The 17,260-nt window shown below is 45.3% G+C and overlaps 1 protein-coding gene across 1 annotated transcript in view; it reads right to left on the bottom strand.

Annotated features, from left to right (window-relative positions):
- Positions 1 to 15,935, bottom strand: part of TMC5 (transmembrane channel like 5) — a gene marked incomplete at its 5' end in the record, with an annotated part of 40,949 nt that extends 25,014 nt beyond the window's left edge. The window contains 6 exons of the mRNA XM_079944794.1: positions 2,079 to 2,327; positions 2,774 to 2,861; positions 4,997 to 5,096; positions 9,416 to 9,505; positions 12,600 to 12,772; positions 15,151 to 15,935. Of these exons, the coding sequence (XP_079800920.1) occupies positions 2,079 to 2,327; positions 2,774 to 2,861; positions 4,997 to 5,096; positions 9,416 to 9,505; positions 12,600 to 12,772; positions 15,151 to 15,935 (1,485 nt within the window). The remainder of the gene's footprint in view (positions 1 to 2,078; positions 2,328 to 2,773; positions 2,862 to 4,996; positions 5,097 to 9,415; positions 9,506 to 12,599; positions 12,773 to 15,150) is intronic.
- Between the last annotated feature and the right edge of the window lie 1,325 nt (positions 15,936 to 17,260).

Raw genomic sequence — 17,260 nt, 5'->3', positions numbered from 1 at the left:
CAAGAAGCCTGCACTGGTCAGTGTAGACATTTTGTTTGCCAGGAAAGAGGCACCCAAGGCCACTGAGAACCTAGACGTCTTATCACTAGGCTCTCAGAGGTGGAAAGGAATCTCAAACCAACATAACTTTACAATGGAGGGACCCAGCGATCACCACCCAGACCCAGTGACCAAGCCAAGCATGATTAAAAGCAGGCCAGCCAGCCATTATGTGCCTCTGTCCTCTAACTAGTATTATGGTCAAACAGGTTTAAAACGAAACAAATCAAGCCTTTAGGTCTAAATTTCAATTTACAAGAAATAAGGAGTCTGTATTAATTAGAGGAACAAATTAGAGAGACCCGGAGGAAACAATTTGACAATTGCAGAAGGTAGAACATTGGAATCTGCATGACAACTGGCCTGGTTTCTGCAATAAGCCCATGTCAAGAAAAAAGGAGGAAGGGACTGAGGATATCATTCTAGATTAATAAAGACTTAAGAGAAAAACAACTGAACGCAAAGAGTGTGGTCTTTGCTTGGATCCTGGCCTGAACAAAAAGCTATGAAAAACATTTGGGGGACAACTGGGAAAATATGAATATGGTCTGGATTTTAGATGATATTAACTTTTAATATTGCTAGGTGTGATAATGTATATGCCTGCAGGAAAATGTCCTTATTGTCCAGAGATGCACGTTGAAGAAATTCAGCTGATGTCTGTGATTTACTGTAAAATACTTCAAAAAACAAATTTGGGAGAATGGTAGCAATTTAAAATCTACGTAGTGGGTCTTTGGGTGTTTATTTTACTACTCTTTATTTTCCTGTATGTTTGAAATTTTTCATAATAAAATGCTTCAGATATACAAATATACACAATAATGAGGAAAAAGTGAAGGATAAATTGACACAATAATTCCATTTGAATGTGTCTATCCCAAGGAAAAAAAATTTTAATAGAAAAAGAAAAAAGAAAGACGAATGGAGGAACCTTACTGTGAATGCTCTACTACAAGAGTAGGCAAACTCTTTCTGTAAAGAGCTAGATAGTAAATATCTTGGGCTTGGCCAGCCCATAACTGCTCACCTCTGCTATTGTAGCAGGAAAGCAGCACAGACACGGAAACAAATGGTTGTGGCTGTGTTCCAAAAGAACTTGACCGAAAAGACACCGAAATTTGAATTTCATATAAATTTTATGTTTCACAAAATGTTATCTTTCTTTTCATTTTTTTCCAACCATTTAAAAACATGGAAACCAATCTTATTTTGCAGGCTATACAGATTTGGTTCTTGGGCTGTAGTTTGTCTATCCACAGAATCTCAGTGGCAGAAATCGCTTCTAGAAGGTAAACTCACAAGGCAGGGGCTATGTGCTTCAGTAGGCAGCTAGGTAGATATACCGTGTTTGTTAATAAAAAGAATAATACGGATGTATATCCATGCTCAAGATTCATAGTAACGCAAAAAAAAAAAAAGTTGCAAAGCAAGATTTGTAGTATCTCATCTTCTTTTATTTAAAAAAAAAGTTTAACTATCTATCTACCTATGTATCTATGACTGTATAGAAAGAAAAATGGTGGACAGAGGTACACTCCAAACTGGAGAGTTAGACAAAAGAAGGAGGATAAGATAGACTTTCTCTTAGTTTGCTCTCTTCTGTACTAGGAATTTTTTTTTTAAGGAGGACTGTATTTTGTAGAAAGAAAAAAAAGAAAGAAAAGGTAGATCTGTGAACATCAGTATGAGATGTCCACCACATATTAGGTGGAAGAAAGCAAGTCGTAGGCAGTCTATAGGAATAATTCATCTTTTGTTAAAAAAAAAAAGATGCGTATGTCCATGCACAATGTGTCCATTTGTGTGCAGAGAAGAGGATTCTGGACAACAAAAACTGTTAACATGTTCACCTCAGGAGACAGAAATTCTACTAGGCTGTGTATATGTTACTTTGGGGGAAAAAAAGAAATCATTTTAAACACCCTCTTTCCCCATCAGTTGACTCCCAGGTAAAATGAGAGGCCTGGAAGGGTGATGGGCAGACCTGTGCCTGTGTCTCCAAGGTGTGAACTCTGGGCAGGGGATGGTGCACTTACAGCCCCAGTTAAAAATTCCAGTCCAGTGAATTGGCAGTGGTTCTTCTTGGCCATGGTTAACTGAGGGATTATGATGAAGCTGAAGGTCACAATGAACAAGAAAATGTTGAATTTCAAAAGCCACCGCAGAAAGTTGAAATAGGAGAGGACGCTGGTGCCGAACTTGCCTCCGATGACCTTGAACGTCTTCTGCCACAGGCTGATGGAATTGAACAGTTCCGACAGACTGTTCTTGGATCTCCGGTATGCCTGCGGGTAGACACAACGTGGGCGGCTGGACCGTCCCTCAACAAATATCTACTGAGCAGGCTGCATAAAAGCGACAATGGCCACTGTTTCTAGAGCGGCAGGATGTGCCAGACGCCACGCTCGACGCGTTTGCAAACGGTATCTCATTTAATCCGCAGGACCACCCCCTAAGGTGAGTGCTATTATTTATTACCTTCCCAGGTTTGCTAGTGAGGGTGACACTCACAGTGCCTAAGTTGCCCAGATAACTCAGCAACCTCTTAGGCCTTCCCATGCCTGCCTGTTTTCCCCACACCCAGACTGACCCAGTTTCTACGTCTTTCAAGGAAACAACCGTGAACTTTGGCTCCTCCTCCCTGTGGGTCCCTTCTCATCCTTACTCTCCCACCTCCCTGGTTTCACCCTACTCTGTGCCCATTTACAGACCGCGGTAAAGACTGATTTACCAATGAAATGGAATTCAGACACTGAGCACAGCCGTTGAACTCCAGGATACGACGGGGCTGCTTACTTTTCTCTTTGTCAACCATTTTCCTGTGGGAAAGAGCAGAAGAAAGTGAGAGACATCAACGTTGTTTTGCATTCATTCCCCAAATATTTCCTGAGCGCCTGAGATGTGCCAGGCATGGTCCCAGGGGGTGAGGTAGAGACGGATTTCCCCAGCTCATGGAGCAGACATCTTGGTTGGAAGAGAAAGAAAATAAACAATAAATATAGAAATAGAGTGGGTAAATGATATAGGATAATAGAAGGTGAGTTGTACTATGGGAAAGAAAATCGAAAAACAGAGTAAGGAGGTGGGAAATGCTGGGGTGAAGACCGTGGTACAATTTGAATAGTACAAAGTGTTTGCGCCAAGTCTTGAAGGAGAAGAGGGGTTAGTCTATGGATAAGGGAGTGTCTGAATATAGGAAACAGCCAGTGCAAAGCCCCAAGGAGTCCAGGACAGCTGGAATGGAATGAGTGGGGGAAGGGGGAAGGGTGTGAGTGATAACCGTAGGTAGGTGGGTGAGGTCCTATAAGTCAGTGGTTCTCAATCTAGGAGATTTTGCCCCCAAGGGACATTTGGGTAAGTCTGGAGACTTTTGGGGTTGTCAAATTGGGGATAGGGAGGGGGCACTGACATCTAGTGGGTAGAGACTTGGGACGCTGCTATACACCCTACAGTGAACAGGACAGCCTCCCACAGCAGAGAATGATCCAGACCCAAATGTCAGGTTGAAAATCTGCTGTAAAGTCTCTCGGGCCATACAAGGCCCACGCTCTGTGACGGAGGAGGCCATGCGGAGTTTGAAACGGAAGAGTGTTTTCAAAAAGATCCAGCCTCAGTTTTCTCTTTACTTCTCCATGAACTCATGTCATCTCCTTTGCTCTGCCCCCTTCCTGGCTCTCTTTTGTCCACCCCAGAGGTCCATCACCACATCACCATCTTCCAAGGCTCAGCTCACAGATGCCCCCCGCTTTGCCCAAGGGAACTATCTCTCTCCTTCTAATCCTCCCCCTGCAAACTCCTTCCACCTTGATTTGGCCTGATTTTCTTTCTGTCATTTATAAGTTACTTGTTGACCAATCTATGACCCCTGCCAGACCCGGAACCTCAGAACAATTGCGTCATTGAATCATTTATTAGCAGTTGCATCCACTCTACTAGTCTCTGCTAAACGCTACAAATGGCAAAAAGAAAAAGAAAAAGGCTGAGGAATGGAAAATGTAAGAAGGGCTGAAGGCTTAAACAGCCCTCGCTCTTGTTTTTGAATTCCTGGGCTTGGAAAGCTTCTGAGGTTTTGTTTGTTTGGGTTTTGTGCTCCCCGACCCCAGCACCTTGTGGCTTGCAGGATCTTAGCTCCCTGACCAGGGACTGAACCTGGGTCGAAACAGTGAAACCACCCGAGTCCTAACCATTGGACCACCAGGGAACTCCCTCCCCTCACCACCCCCCACCTTTTTTTTTTTAAACAGTAGTTTGAGATTTACAGAGAAGTTACAAAAAGAGAACAGAAAATTCCCATCTACTACTCACCATTTCCCCCCTTTAACATCTTACATTTCCATGGTAGGTCTGTCACAACTAAGAAACCAACACTGGTGTCTAACTTTTACCTAAACTCCAGACTATTCCGATTTTACTAGTTTTTCCACAGGTGCCATTTCCAGGACCCATGCAGGAAACCACATTGCATTAATTGTCATGTCTCTTCAGAACACTTCAGCCTGTGACCGTCTCTCAGACTTCCCTTCTTTTTGATGACCTTGACAGTTTTGAGGAATACTCCTCAGGTACTTTGAAGAATGTCCCTCGATTGGGGTTTGCCTGGTTATTTTGTCTGGTTAGACTAGGGTTGCTGGTTTTAGGAGAGGGTACCACAGAGGGGAACTCCTTCTGGTCACATGACTTTCCCTGGGAATGTTAACCTTGACCACCTGGCAGTATTAGCCTGACTTCACCCCTGGGAAGCTACTTCCCCCTTTGCATGCTCTGCTCCCAGGAAGAAGGTCACTAAGCACAGCCCACACTCCAGGCAACCAACACAGACTGTGTGGAATTCTTCGGTAGGGAGATTGTCTCTTCTCTTGCATTTATTTATTTCTTATCTTTCCAACATGGGACAAAAGTAGAAGATTGAGGTTTCCATGAAATCCGGGCAAGAAGAAAAGCGTTTTGTCCATACCTAAGATTCCTTTTCTCTTCCATGGTCCTTGGTTGATTCCTGATGGCTTTAATTCTGTCTCTAAATGTCATGGGTATCAGAGATGCGATTAACTTTTGTCCTGCAGAAAAAAAAATGGAGTTTAATTTTTTTCTCCTTTAACAGAATAATAGCATTTGAAATATGGTGCTGAAGATAGAGCATGTTTTTATAAGATCACAAAGAAAGAAGAATATATGTACTCAGTGATCCCCAAAGTCACAAATAAAAACAAGAAGACAGCACGTACACGTGTGAAATCTCGAAGCCAAAGCATATGATGGTTTGCACGCAATTCTAATTCAGTGCTTTCCTTTTTCGCATGACAAGGAACAGTCAGCAAAGCTGATGAGACCCAGCATGTTCGGTCGGCCTGGCTCTCCTCCCTCTGTAATTTCCCGCATGGCTTCCTCTTGCCCCCTGCACTCCAGGCCCAAGCATCTTCTTGACTTTTCTGGACCGTTGTCTTGTGTTCCTCCATCCACTGGAAGATGAGGACTCCCCCCTCCTCTCCCAAGAACTCAAATTCCCACTTTGCGTCAGCGTGGCAAATATTGTTGGTCATCTATCCCGCAGTCAGCTCTCCTTTTTGACAGAATCCCGATCTGGTTCAGAAATCTACAGCCCTCTCTCCCACGGCCCTGGGCTTCTGCAGGGTGGAACCCATCTCCAGGCACGGGAGACAGATCCCAGTGAATCCAAGCCTATCTTGATGGTCCCAGCCCCCTTGCAGGTGACCTGTTCAGGCCCAGGCATGTGACACGTTGGCCAATGTTCTGTGAGGGGTGGTCTGCTGAGGAGTTTCTCGGAAAAGATTTCTTCCCTCTCAAAAAAGGAAGGCTCAGAAAACATGGAAAAGGCAGACCCTTCTCGCTCTGGGTGGTGTTGTGTCCACGTGTGATGCCTGGCACTGCTGCCCCCACTCCAGTAGCAGTGGAGGGGCAGCTGGGGGCCCGCTGGGGCGGTGGCCGGGAGCAGGCTGGCTCCTGGCCCTATTAGGGAGCTGCTCGGAACTCCTCATTTCAGTGACATAGCTGAGGTGGAGGGAGAGTGCCCAGAAGAGGGTCACCAAATCACTCGGCTGAAGACGAGGAATTTGAGTGTTTCCTGAGAGGGAAGTGGGAGTAGACAGAAAGGAAGAAAGGCAAAGGAGGGAAGAGGAAAAAACCCGGTTTCACGGCGGACTTGACAAAAGAGGCACCCCTCGTTGCCAAATCCAGAGTGGAGAGCGATGGGACCAAAGCAGGACAGGACGGTGGTTAAGGTGTCAGGCTTGGGAGTCAGGCAGACCTGCATGTGATCCCAGATCTGCCACATCCCTGAACCTCAGGGTCCTCATCAAGCAAATGGAAATGACAGGCATGCCTGCCTCACGGGTGTGGAACGTGGCAAGTAAATAAAACTAAACTCGATGGGTAACGAAAAGACAGAACACTGGGCACATGAAACGAGCTTGATCAAGGTAAACTCCTTCTCGGGTATCAGACGTTCTCAAAGTGACCCCTTCCGCGGTCTCGAGCATCCTCAGGTCACCCACCAAACCTTCACCCTCCTCGAAGTCTTAAAACCAAAACCCTGTGGGCAACTTGGAAGGTGCCGTTCCCGTTCTAACTCCTCTGCCCCAGGGTCTCACTACCTTGGATGTTCTCATGTGAAGTACAAGGGGTATCTAAGCCCATGCTGTCTGAGCTATGAAGGGTCTGGGAAAACGATTCATTCACAGGTGCTGAAAACCGTAAGAACTGCTTGCCCTTTTTGTCATTCCAGTTGCTGAAAATCTGAGAGTCTGTCACATCAATGTCAGAAATGGAGGAGACCAAACTAAAGCTTGAGTTTGCCAGTGTCTGTTCTGGAACAATCTGACTTGAAGATGGATGGCTTTGGACCCCAGATGGGACATTCTCAACCTCAACGATGATTTCATTCACTTGGTCACCAGACAGCATCTCTGGCTTCCTCCAAGCCTTACTCTCCACCAGGGTGGGCTTCCCAAGACCTCCTACAGCAGTCACACTCGCATTGTGAGGAACCTCCAGGAAAAGTGATGACAACCACAGAGAGCCTCCCCCCCCATTCACAGGTTTTGTTTGTTTGTTTGTTTGTTTGTTTGTTTTTGTGGTACGCGGGCCTCTCACTGTTGTGGCCTCTCCCGTTGCGGAGCACAGGCTCCGGACGCGCAGGCTCAGCGGCCATGGCTCACGGGCCCAGCCGCTCCATGGCATGTGGGATCTTCCCGGACCAGGGCACGAACCCGTGTCCCCTGCATTGGCAGGCGGACTCTCAACCACCGCGCCACCAGGGAAGCCCTAGAGTATATTATTTAATTTCCACATTCACCCTACAAAATAAATACTATAATAAACCCCATTTTATAAGAAAACTGAGGCCCCAAAAGGTAATTTGCCTAAGGTCACAAAACCAGCAAGTAGCAGAGCTAGGGATCAAACCCAGGTCTGTCTGGTCCCAAAGCAGGGCCTTTTAATCACTTCACCCTGGTCCTCTCCTGTAACAAGATGCTGAGGTATCACTCATTCATTCATTCATAAATGAATGAATGTTTATGAGTACCTGCTAGGTGCCAGGCACTTCCTAGATGTGGGCATGATACATCAGAGTGACACTCTATCAGGAGACTGTCCACCGATTAATTATAAATGATTTGAGAATCAGAACTGGTGCAAAGCAAAATGGTGCAGAAAGCCAGGTTCATCTCTGGGTCCTCTATTTCTTTACTTCTCTCTGCCTCCTGGGCACTCCACCCAGAGGCCCTAAACTTCATGCTGGCCAGAGAGAGCATCTTAGGAGGTTTAAAAGCATTTCTTTTTCCCCAGTAGTTAAAGCCATTCCCTGCTCTCGTGGGAACCAAATGGAGAGCATGACTGTTTATATCCCCATGGTTTTCTCTCCCAAGTAGCAACACCTACCCCTTGAAAGGTACAGGCCTCCTTGAGAAGGCTCTTAGAGAATGAGGCTACAGGATATCACCCACCCTAGGGGGTCAGAAGGTGAGGGATGATTTTAAGTCGTGGGGCCCCGCAACTTGCGTTGTTACTTAGAGGACGTCTTCGGTTTATTCCTCGTTTTTCACAGGTTTGCCTTTAACTTCCAGTATTCCCTGGCCTCTCTCCTCTAATGCTTTTTTATTTCTCAGCCTCTGCCTCTGCTCAGACCTTCACCACAGCACACAGTGATCCTTATAGCGCTCCCTAACTGATCTCAAAGCCTTCTCCAAAAAAAAAAAAAAAAGCCTTCTCCAATCTGATTACTCCTACCCTCCACTGTCATAATAATTCTATGATTATTCAGAAAAATTTGGCTCAAGGCACTGCCACCTCACCAGCACAGGTATTAGGCACGGGATGGACATTGACCCAGCCTTCTTTCCTATGTAAAAATGATTGGTTCATGTGTAGGTATGTGTCCCAAATGGGGCTGGAGAGAGTCTCCTCAGCACTGACGCACAGGCCTAGAGAGAAAGGAAGACTTTCCATGACATTGCTGAGCTGTGTGTGTGTCTAGGGCTGCTGCTGTCACGCTCCCTGGCCTGCAGGGAAAGCCTGACTGGTTGAGGTGTATGAGGTGAAGCTTAAAGAGAAGCTGCATCAAGCAGAGATGCGAAATAGATGGAGAAAAAGAATCCAGGTGGCCCCGAGCCCCTGGCTTCAGACTCAGGCCCTGGTTCCTGTGACTCATACAACAAATATCTCTGAGCACCTACTATGTGCCAGGCACTGTCCTAGGTGCTGGAAGGTAATTCTACCTTCAATTCTTTGTTTCTCCATATCCTTCCCACCACACAAGCCTTGGGCCTGGGTGGGTTGGGTTTCTGTCACTTGCAACTAGAAGAGTCCTAGTGAAGACACCCTGATATCCAAAAGAGAAAAAACTGCATGTGTAAAAGAAAACCCGGGCTTCCCTGGTGGCGCAGTGGTTAAGAATCTGCCTGCCAATGCAGGGGACATGGGTTCGAGCCCTGGTCCGGGAAGATCCCACATGTCGCGGAGCAACTAAGCCCGTGCGCCACAACTACTGAACCTGTGCTCTAGAGCCTGCGAGCCACAACTCTGAAGCCCACGTGCCACAACTCTGAAGCCCACGTGCCACAGCTACTGAAGCCTGCGTGCCTAGAGCAGCAGGAGAGGCCACTGCAATGAGAAGCCCGCACACTGCAACGAGGAGTAGCCCCCGCTCTCCGCAACTAGAGAAGGCCCACGCACAGCAGCGAAGACCCAACGCAGCCAAAAATAAATAGATAAAAGAAAACCCTGTTATGATAAATTAAGGAAGTACTGCATCAGTTAGCACACCAGAGGCCAAGAGGAAATGGCAATGTCCGCATTGCCTTGAACACATTCCTTCTTTAGGGTTGACATTTTTGGTCACTGTCCATTTAAGCCTTACCTTGGGGTGACTTGTGCCAATCGTGTCCAGACAAGGGGGGGTCTCCATAAGCTTGGCTGAGGCCATTGTCACCCACATAAGCAGGGTCCACTGGAATGAAGAGACAAGAGACAATTAATCCTACCACACTAGATGTTACTGAGCACACAGTGGTCAGTAAGACTTGCTAATGGGTCACAAATCAGAGTTCGAAAAATACTTGTCTGGAGGGGGAGGGATGAATAGACGGAGCTCAGAGGGTTTTAGGACGGTGAAAATACTCTGTGTGATACCATAATGATAGCTACATGTCATTATATATTGGTCCAAACCCATGGAATGCACAACCCAAGGTGAACGCATTGTAAACTATGGATTTTGGGTGATAATGATTTATTAATGTAGGTTCAATTGTAACAAATGTCCCACTCTGGTGGGGGACTCTGATAAGGGGGGAGGCCATGCACATGTGGGACAAGGGATATGTGGGAAATCTCTGTTACCTTTCCCTCAATTTTACAGTGAACCTAAAACTTCTGTAAAAAAATAAGTTTTCTAAAAATTGAGTAAAAAAAAAAAAGCTTTTCTAGGTGATTACAAAGCTTCCTTCTAGTTCTAGCATTTTATGATGACACGTGAATAAATTTGAAATTTGGCCTGATTTTCTTAGGGACAGAGTCCACTTTCAGCATCTACACGACAGTGTCACATTTCAGTATATTTTTATTCAACTCATGGTAAACAATGAAGTCTAAACTCCTCAACAGAGAAAATGGAGCACATGTTGATGGAGATGTACAAAATTATACTGCAGGAGGTTCTGGAACTTCTTGCCAAGGATCAGTTCCTGGCTTTGCTACTTACTAGCTGTGTGCTCTCTGGCATGTTACTTAACGTCTCTGAGCTTCAGAGTCTGTAAATCAGGGATAATAATAAGACCTTTGCATAGGATTGTTGGGGAAATTGAATCAGTTAATACACGTAAAGTGCTTAAAGTAATCCTGGAACATAGCAAATTCTTAATATATATTAACTATTGTGGTAAATTAATTGTTTTTCAGCAAATATTACACTTCCTCCACCTTGGAAACCTCCATTGAAGTTGGGCTTGCTCATGTGACTTGCTTTAACCAGTGGAACATGGTGGAAGTGACAGTTTGCTAGTTCCAAGTCAAGGACTCAGAGGCATCGTTTGTTTCTGCTTCCAGCTTATGCCATGGGAAGAAAATGGCCCAGGTTAGCTCACTGGGTCAAGAAGGACCCTAGACCTAAATAGAATCTGTGACCTCAAATCAGGCACAGCCAAACCCAGCCTGGTTCAGTCAAACTCCAAGCAAACCCACAGATGTGTGGGTGAGAAATAAATGATGCTTATCTACAACATTGGGTTTTGGAGTTGTTTGTTATGAAGCATTCCTGTGGCAATAGCCAACTGATACATCCCTTACAGTTGCTGCTATTAATTCAGTTAGCATTGCTCAAGCACCAGCTGTATGCTAGGCACCAGGAAAATCACATAGAGCCTTGGAGGATACATGGATGAAATGGGTTCTCCTTAAGGAGTGCATAGTCTAACAGGATGGCATAGCACTGGACAAGTGAATGCCGGCACAACAACCTTGGTCCTACAAGGAGCCCAGAGAAGGAAGCCACACTTTATGTGACCACTTTTTAAAATAGCTTTCTAATTCCAGTGTTCTATGGGGCTCGGTGGTCAGGAATCCGCATTTGCCCTGATCCTACCCAGAAGTAGTGCAGGGTCAGAGAGACTAGATTCTGACACTGGCTCTTTTGATTTAGTAGCTGGGTGACCTTGGGCACGTTTCTCTCTGAGCCTCAGTTTTCCCCTCTGTAACATGGAGAGCTGTAGTGTCTGTCTGAAAGGTGGCCGCAGATGAAAGAAGACTGTAAAAGTAAAGTGCTTGGCAGGGTTTCCAGGACATGGGAAACACTCAAAACTCGCTGGGCGTTATTAGCTCTGCTTGCATTGGGGTGGGGCAGTGTTTCTCAATCTTTTTTTTTCATTACTGGCCACCTAAGTAGCCTTTTTAGACATTTCTTCCTTATTGCCCTTCCCCATGATATTTTAATGCCACAGATATACGTACAACTATATACATATACTGTATGCATATCTGCTTTATACATAAAAAAGGAAGGTTTTTTGTGGCCTTTCAATAAATTTTCACCCTTTGGGATTGATATGCCCCACTGAGAATGCCTGGCATAAAGGTTCGGAATAGCCCAAGTTAATGCTGTCTATGCAAATGTGTAAGAGTCTGCGTTTTTCCTTAGTGCACGGCGATGCATCCCACCCCTCCTCCCTGCCTTCTTCAATCCCTTCCCCACTCACTCCCTCAGGGCTGAGCAGTCTTCCATGTGCACCAACCAACACTTGGGTCCCTCACTCTGTTCATGACTGAACACTCCTTTTTCCAGCTCTCACGGGCTCTGAATTCCTATAACATTGACTTGTGCCATGAGCTGGCTTCTTCTATCAGACAACAAGTCCCTTTTTTCTTCCGGAAGATGAGAAATGGTAGAATCTCCTTTACCTCCTAGAGCTAAACCTTCACACACAGCAGATTCTGAGAACGACGTGATTTTTCACATATTGTCAGTCTGTTTGCTAATTTTCTTTAGTCTTGATGTGTTGGTGTCACCTACTCACTTAGGCTTTACGAACCCTGAGAACAGAGCTACTTCTAACTCCCTGTGCCCCCAGTAGGTTCCAAAGATACAAGTGCTGACCATCTGAACACCTGCAGGATGTGCTGAACTAAAGCTGGACACTGGCAGCCACACATACTGAATCTAGTCCACCAGTGGTTTTGTTTGTCCAGCTCAGGGATTTTATTTATTTATTCAAAAAATTATTTTGGAGCATGTAAAAACCCAGATTTCTGGCTTCTTTAGAAAAATCTGAGGATCTGGCCACACTAAGTCCATCTTCCCACATCACGGCGATGGGCTGAACCTGACCATCAGTTGCCTCACGCAGGCACAACCCCTGCCCAACCTGCTTTGATAATTGATGACACTGCTTGTCTCCTCTAGACCCTGAATGTTCAACTCTTGTAAGGTGGGTGTTTGAAGGAGGAGGAATAAACCAATTCTTCTCCTGCTGATCTTTAATGATTGGTCCCAAGCCCACTGAATTTTACTTTCTTCCCAGGATATGATTCTCTTCTTAACAAATGCTTACCATAGCCATTGCCAGGAGCACCTGGCACAGAGGGGCTGTACGGATTTGCCGTCTCCCTGGATTTCATTTCAATGCTTTCAGGATAATCTCCATCCTTTCTCCCCAGGATGCCGAAGGGGCTGTCACCCTCACGGTGAAATGAGGGCTGGACTGAAGATGCTCTGCTGAGCATTCTGAAATCCCAAAATGATGGATCAATAGTCATCCAATAGCATAGTAAAGATAGTCATCCATCCATCCATCCATTCATTCATCCCACAAACGCTGACTGAATGCCAACCATGTATTAGGCATGGGCAATGGGGTGAGAAGATAAAGTTAAAGACATGGGTTGTCTACCCTCAAGGAACTCTCAATACAGTCTGGCTGAGCTTATTAACCACAGCCATAAGCAATTATAATACAAGTAGCAACGGATGAATATAAGAAGACAGGCCCAACGGATGAATATAAGAAGACTGAATGCCAACCATGTATTAGGCATGGGCAATGGGGTGAGAAGATAAAGTTAAAGACATGGGTTGTCTACCCTCAAGGAACTCTCAGTACAGTCTGGCTGAGCTTATTAACCACAGCCATAAGCAATTATAATACAAGTAGCAACGGATGAATATAAGAAGACAGGCCTAGAGTTCAGAGGAAAGAGAAGAGAATTTGGCCTGGGAGTCTGAAGGGAAATCTACATGGAAAAGAGACATCTGAGCTGGGATTGGAAGGATAAATTAATACATAGTTAGGAGGAGGGCATTCCAAGGATGAAGAACAGCACAAATAAACATGTGAGACCAGAAAGGGTTGAATATATAAAAGGAATGCTATGAAAATCAATTAACCTGGAGCAATGATTCTCAATTTTATATATGTACCTATTCCCAGGCCTCACCCCAGACAACTAAATAGAATCTCTGAAAGTTGGGCCCAGGCATTTGTATGATTTTTAAGTCTCCCCAGGTAATCAGATAATTCTAATCAGCAGCCAAGGTCAAGAACCACTGACCTAGAGTACAGGGTTCAGGTAGGGAGAGGATAGCAGAGGTGGGAGGAGGTCAGTCAGGCTGGGCTTTGGCTGGCGTCTTACATTAGCTCAGTGCATCCTCATTCTTCGATGTTCTCACAAGTGAAGTGGTGTAGTCTTTCTCCCAAAGGTTATGAAGAACAATGGAAGATGAGAAACAAGGGAGTGACAAGGTCAAAGGTATGTTTGTAATGATGAGCCAGGCAGTGGGGGAGAAGACCAAGGAGGACGCTTTGACATGGTCCTAGTAATCCGCCGATTTAGGTTGTATTTAGCATTACTCCTGTAGGCATTTGACCTCACTGTGCACCCAAATCCCATATCCTTGTTCCTAGAGGTAAATAAAAGCCATTCGCCTTTGCTGAATTCATAAATATTACGAGTAGAAATAGTACCTACAAAATAAAACTTGTACTGGTTGAAATTTCACATGGTAAATTTGTTATAGGTTAAGAATAACCTGAAAAATAAATAAGAATCACATCTTGTTGGCAACGTGAACATTAAGGAATTTAACCCAGGAAAAACGCAGTTTGGCAAAACTGTCACCCAAGACTGACACTCAGCGACCCAAACTGTACCTGGTAAAATTTGTCAATGACCAAAATTGATGGAAGATTAAAATCTTTTTGACAAAATTTAGATCTATCAAATCTGAACCAGGAAAAATTGGACTTAAAATAAAAAAAAAAAAAACCTCCTTAGAGGCGAAAATGAATTAATGAAACTTGATGAAAACAACAATGCAGAAGATCAATGAGCCACATCTACTCTAAACATGAAAAGTGATCAATTCTGACAATAATTTCAGTAAAATAAAGATGAAAGTGGAAAAAAATCAGGAGTGGCTCAATCATCTTGTATAAAAAAACTGAGGAGTTGAATGGATTTCATGGAGTTAGACCTTCAAAAGACTTTCTTGATTAAAATGCCTTCCTGGGCTTCCCTGGTGGCGCAGTGGTTGAGAGTCCGCCTGCCGATGCAGGGGACACGGGTTCGTGCCCCGGTCCGGGAAGATCCCACATGCCGCGGAGCGGCTGGGCCCGTGAGCCATGGCCGCTGAGCCTGCGCATCCGGAGCCTATGCTCCACAACGGGAGAGGTCACAACAGTGAGAGGCCCGCGTACCGAAAAAAAAAAAAAAAAAAAAAGCCTTCCTGTTGATATAATTCTGGTTAAAATGTTTGGGTTCATAAACATCATCTTAATCCTAACCTCATTGGCAAAGTAGCAGTGTCAAAACAGTGGGGATCTAAATGTCTTGCAGGGATTAGACGGGAAGAAACAGGAGACTGGGAAGGATGTTATTTGAGCAAGAAGTGATGAAAGATTATGTTCAGGTAAGGGCTTGAAGCCTCAGGCTGAGAGTCCAAGGACCAGGTGCGGTATACAGGTAGGCATGAAAGTTTCACCATAAATTCATGTCATGGAAATAATCATACGTGTCCTTATCCCAAACATCGCCAACCAAGTTCAATTGACTGAATGATCTAGCCTTCATCCTCCATCCCCAGGGGAGGGAGATACCGGCACTTACTCCCTGGTCATTTCCGGGTTCTCTGAAGAGCTGTAATCATGAGCATTCTCAGCACGTGGGTAATCGGGCTCCCCCCAGAACTCTGTAGAGCTCCGATAGTCCTGAGCGCCGGGATAGTCTGGTTCCCCCAAAAAGTCTGGATAGCTAGATTGATTCTCAGCATCTGGATAATCAGGCGCTCCCGGAGCGTCTATGTACGGACTGATCCTGGAACCAGCATGTTCTGGATTCCTTCTGGAGTCTGGATGGTTGGAATTGGCTCCGGGGCCAGCATAGTTAGAGCTGCCCTGAGCTCCAGCGTAGTCTGGCTCTCCCAAGGAATCAAGATAAGCTGGATTTGTTCTGGAGCCCGTGTAGTTTCCACTGCCTCTGGAACCTGCCAAATCAGGATTCCGTCGAGATTCAGAGGAGTCTGGCTCCCTGGAGGAGCCTGGGCGATATGGATTGCTCCAAGATCCGGGATATTCTGGCTCTGCCAAAGATTTGGGATTGTCTGGACTTCCAGAACCTGCGGAGTATGGATTGCTCCTGGTGCCAGGGTAGTAAGGATTCCTCCGAGATCTAGGATAATCTGGTTCTGCTAGAGACCCAGGATAGTCTGGACTTGTTCTGGAGTCTGCAGAGTATGGGTTGCTCCTGGTGCTGGGGTCATCTGAGTTGTTCGGAGGACCTGGCGAATCTGGATAATCCTGAGTTTTCAAATACCCCCGAGTATGGTTCCGAGACCCGTAATAGTCAGGGTAAGCTGGATCTTCCTCGTAAGTATTATTCCTGTAGGCAGACATGTTTACCCTGGAGTATTAAAAGGTTCCTGCCTCTGCAGGTATTCAGGGATCTCTTTCTTTATCTGAAAAACAAAAAGGAAGGAAAGGTCAGAATTTTTTTCCCTTTCTTCCCTGTAAAGATTGATGGTTATTTTCCAGTACCTGTTCTTTTTTCTCTCAGAGTTGGGTACACAGCTGCCCAAAATAAAGACTATGTTTCCCAGCCTCCTGTGCATCTAGGTACAGCCATGAGAGTGGTCAACGAGATGTGAGCAGAAGCGATATACACAACTTCCAGGTTGTGCTGTTAAAGGGAAGGGGTATTCCTCCCTTTCTCAGTCTTCTCACTTCCCGTGAACTGGACCGCGGAAATGATGGGGCGCTTCCTGGCCATGCACACGGGCAGCACCCACCCTAGGGAGAGCAGCAGAACAGCCTGGGCTGTTGATGATTTCACAGATCAGTGCCCAATATCAGCTTGGGCTTTTATGTAAAGAAAGAAATAAACCATTATCTTGTGTAAACCACAGTTTTTTGGATCTGATACTTCTGGCCAGACTTATATCCTGACCAATTCCTTCTGCTGGGGAGGGGAGCAATGAACCAAAAGATTGGAAGAAACAAGGACTTATTGAGCACTTTGATTGCACTTGTTCTTGGGTTCAAAGCATAAATTACTATGAGCGCACAAAGGAAGAATGGTTAATGGTAACTAGAGGGCTTGGGTAAGGAGACAAGCACTACCATCCCCTCCAGTTTGAAAATATGGTTTTATGAGTTCTATGAGCTGTAATCTATAGACACAGCATACTTTCAAATCAGAAGTGATGGGGTTTTAATTTCTAAGTGAACTATCTGTTGTTTTTACTTGCCTTTTACCCATTTTGCCTTCTTTTGGCATCAATGCCCTGATTTTCCTCTGGGCATCTGCTCACAGTCCAGGAGATTCAGGAAAGACTGATTGCATTCCTGACTCCAAGGATGGTCACATGACCAGGTCTGGCCAATCAGTGTCCACCATACCCCTGGCCACAGGGTTTGGTTCAGGAATGGGCACATAACCCAAGTCAGTCTTCCAGGACCTTGACGGACTAACTGGGAAAGATATGCTCTTATTTCACTAAGTTGCTCTGGAGATAGAATATAAGCCTGGAACTTCCGGTGCAGTGTCAGTCAGAACAGCAAAGAAAATAAGTAGGGGAGGAAATTTAAAGAAAGAATTAATAGGATTAGTGGACTGACCCGATATGGGAAGGGTGAGAGCTAAGGAAAAGAAAAGATAAAAAATAGCTCCACAGTTTCAGCCAGCATGATTAGATAAATGGCGATGCTTTTGAAAGAAGGAA

Source organism: Stenella coeruleoalba (genome assembly GCF_951394435.1).
Source record: "Stenella coeruleoalba genome assembly, chromosome: 15".
NCBI lineage: Eukaryota > Metazoa > Chordata > Mammalia > Artiodactyla > Delphinidae > Stenella > Stenella coeruleoalba.
This window is presented reverse-complemented; position numbering and strand designations above follow the sequence as displayed.